The 1,481-nt window shown below is 64.6% G+C and overlaps 1 protein-coding gene across 1 annotated transcript in view; it reads left to right on the top strand.

Moving 5' to 3' along the window:
- KIF21B (kinesin family member 21B) overlaps nucleotides 1-1,481 on the top strand; it is a 30,961-nt gene that overhangs the window by 11,913 nt on the left and 17,567 nt on the right. Inside the window, exons 17-18 of the mRNA XM_014533386.1 lie at nucleotides 42-191; nucleotides 1,259-1,450. Of these exons, the coding sequence (XP_014388872.1) occupies nucleotides 42-191; nucleotides 1,259-1,450 (342 nt within the window). The remainder of the gene's footprint in view (nucleotides 1-41; nucleotides 192-1,258; nucleotides 1,451-1,481) is intronic.

Genomic DNA, 1,481 nt, shown 5'->3' with positions numbered 1-1,481 from the left:
TCCCGGCGTGGGCCCACCCCACCCCACTGGCCTCTGTCTCCAGGAAGAAGTTCCAGAAGAAGGGGGCCGGCCAGAGCTTCAGCAAGGCCGCGCGGCTCAAGTGGCAGTCGCTGGAGCGCAGGGTCATTGACATCGTCATGCAGAGGATGACCCTCGTCAACCTGGAGGCCGACATGGAGCGGCTCATCAAGGTGGGCGCTGTCCCTCCCGAGGCACCCCTCTCTCCCGCCTGCACCCCTCCCTCCTGCCTGCACCCCTCCCTCCTTCTGCACCTCTCCTACCTCTGCACCCCTCCTACCTCTGCACCCCTCCCTCCTGCCTTCACCCCTCCTACCTCTGCACCCCTCCCTCCCTCTGCAACCCTCCCTCCCATCTGCACCCCTCCCTCACGCCTGCACCCCTCCCTCTCTCTGCAACCCTCCCATCTGCAACCCTCTGCCATCTGCTGTCACTTTAAAATATATATATATTTTTTACTGAGTGCCGGGCCTCCCTTAAAGGGGACCCTACGCACCGGCCCAGGCCCGTCCGGAGCAGGGCTGGGCTTGAGTCCGCTGGAGGCGGAGGGCAAGTGTGTGTGCGTGTGCTGGGTGGGGCCGCGCAGACGGACGGACGGACGGACGGGCCACCTTCCACCCAGCAGGGTTTATGCTGGGACAGCAGGGTCCCGGGCTGTGGCCTTCGGGGACAGGCACCCCGTGGGGAGCATGCAGTCCAGCTCTGGACAGGGGGAGCCTGCCCCCCCACCCCACCCCCGACTCCTCACCTGTCCCTCTTCTTCTTTTTTTAAATATATTTTTATTAACGTCAGAGAGGAAGGGAGAGGGAGAGAGAAACATCCATGCTGAGAGAGAAGCATGGACCGGCTGCCTCCTGCACGCCCCCCTACTAGGGATGGAGCCCCCAAAAGGCCCCATTTAACCTAATGATTCATGAAAGACAGTCACATTCTGAGGTCCTGTGTGGGGAAAGTCAGGGGGCTCGGGGGTGCACCCCAGGTCTGAGCCAGGCACAGGTGACATCTGGGAGTTACGGGGGGCCCTCCAGGGTGTCTCCCTGGGTAGCCGGGCTGTCCGCTGTCACTTTTGACGGCTCAGGCAGGCTCTTCCGACCTTTCTCGTCCCCCGTCCCCTGATCCTCATGGCAGCTCTCGAATGCAGAAGTGCTGGGGGTCCCCATGAGGCTACGTGGGGGCCGGGGGGGCAGCTGTGGGCAGGGCTGGACAGCACCCTGAGGCCTTCCCCGACCCCCCCCCCAGAAAAGGGAGGAGCTGTTCCTCCTGCAGGAGGCGCTGCGGCGGAAGCGGGAGCGGCTGCAGGCGGAGAGCCCCGAGGAGAAGGGGCTGCAGGAGCTGGCGGAGGAGATGGAGGCGCTGGCGGCCAACATCGACTACGTCAACGACAGCATCTCCGACTGCCAGGCCACCATCGTGCAGCTGGAGGAGACCAAGGTGCGGGGGGCGGCGGGCGGGGTTGGGGGTG

This window comes from Myotis brandtii, unplaced genomic scaffold, assembly GCF_000412655.1.
Source record: "Myotis brandtii unplaced genomic scaffold, ASM41265v1 scaffold975, whole genome shotgun sequence".
NCBI lineage: Eukaryota > Metazoa > Chordata > Mammalia > Chiroptera > Vespertilionidae > Myotis > Myotis brandtii.
This window is presented reverse-complemented; position numbering and strand designations above follow the sequence as displayed.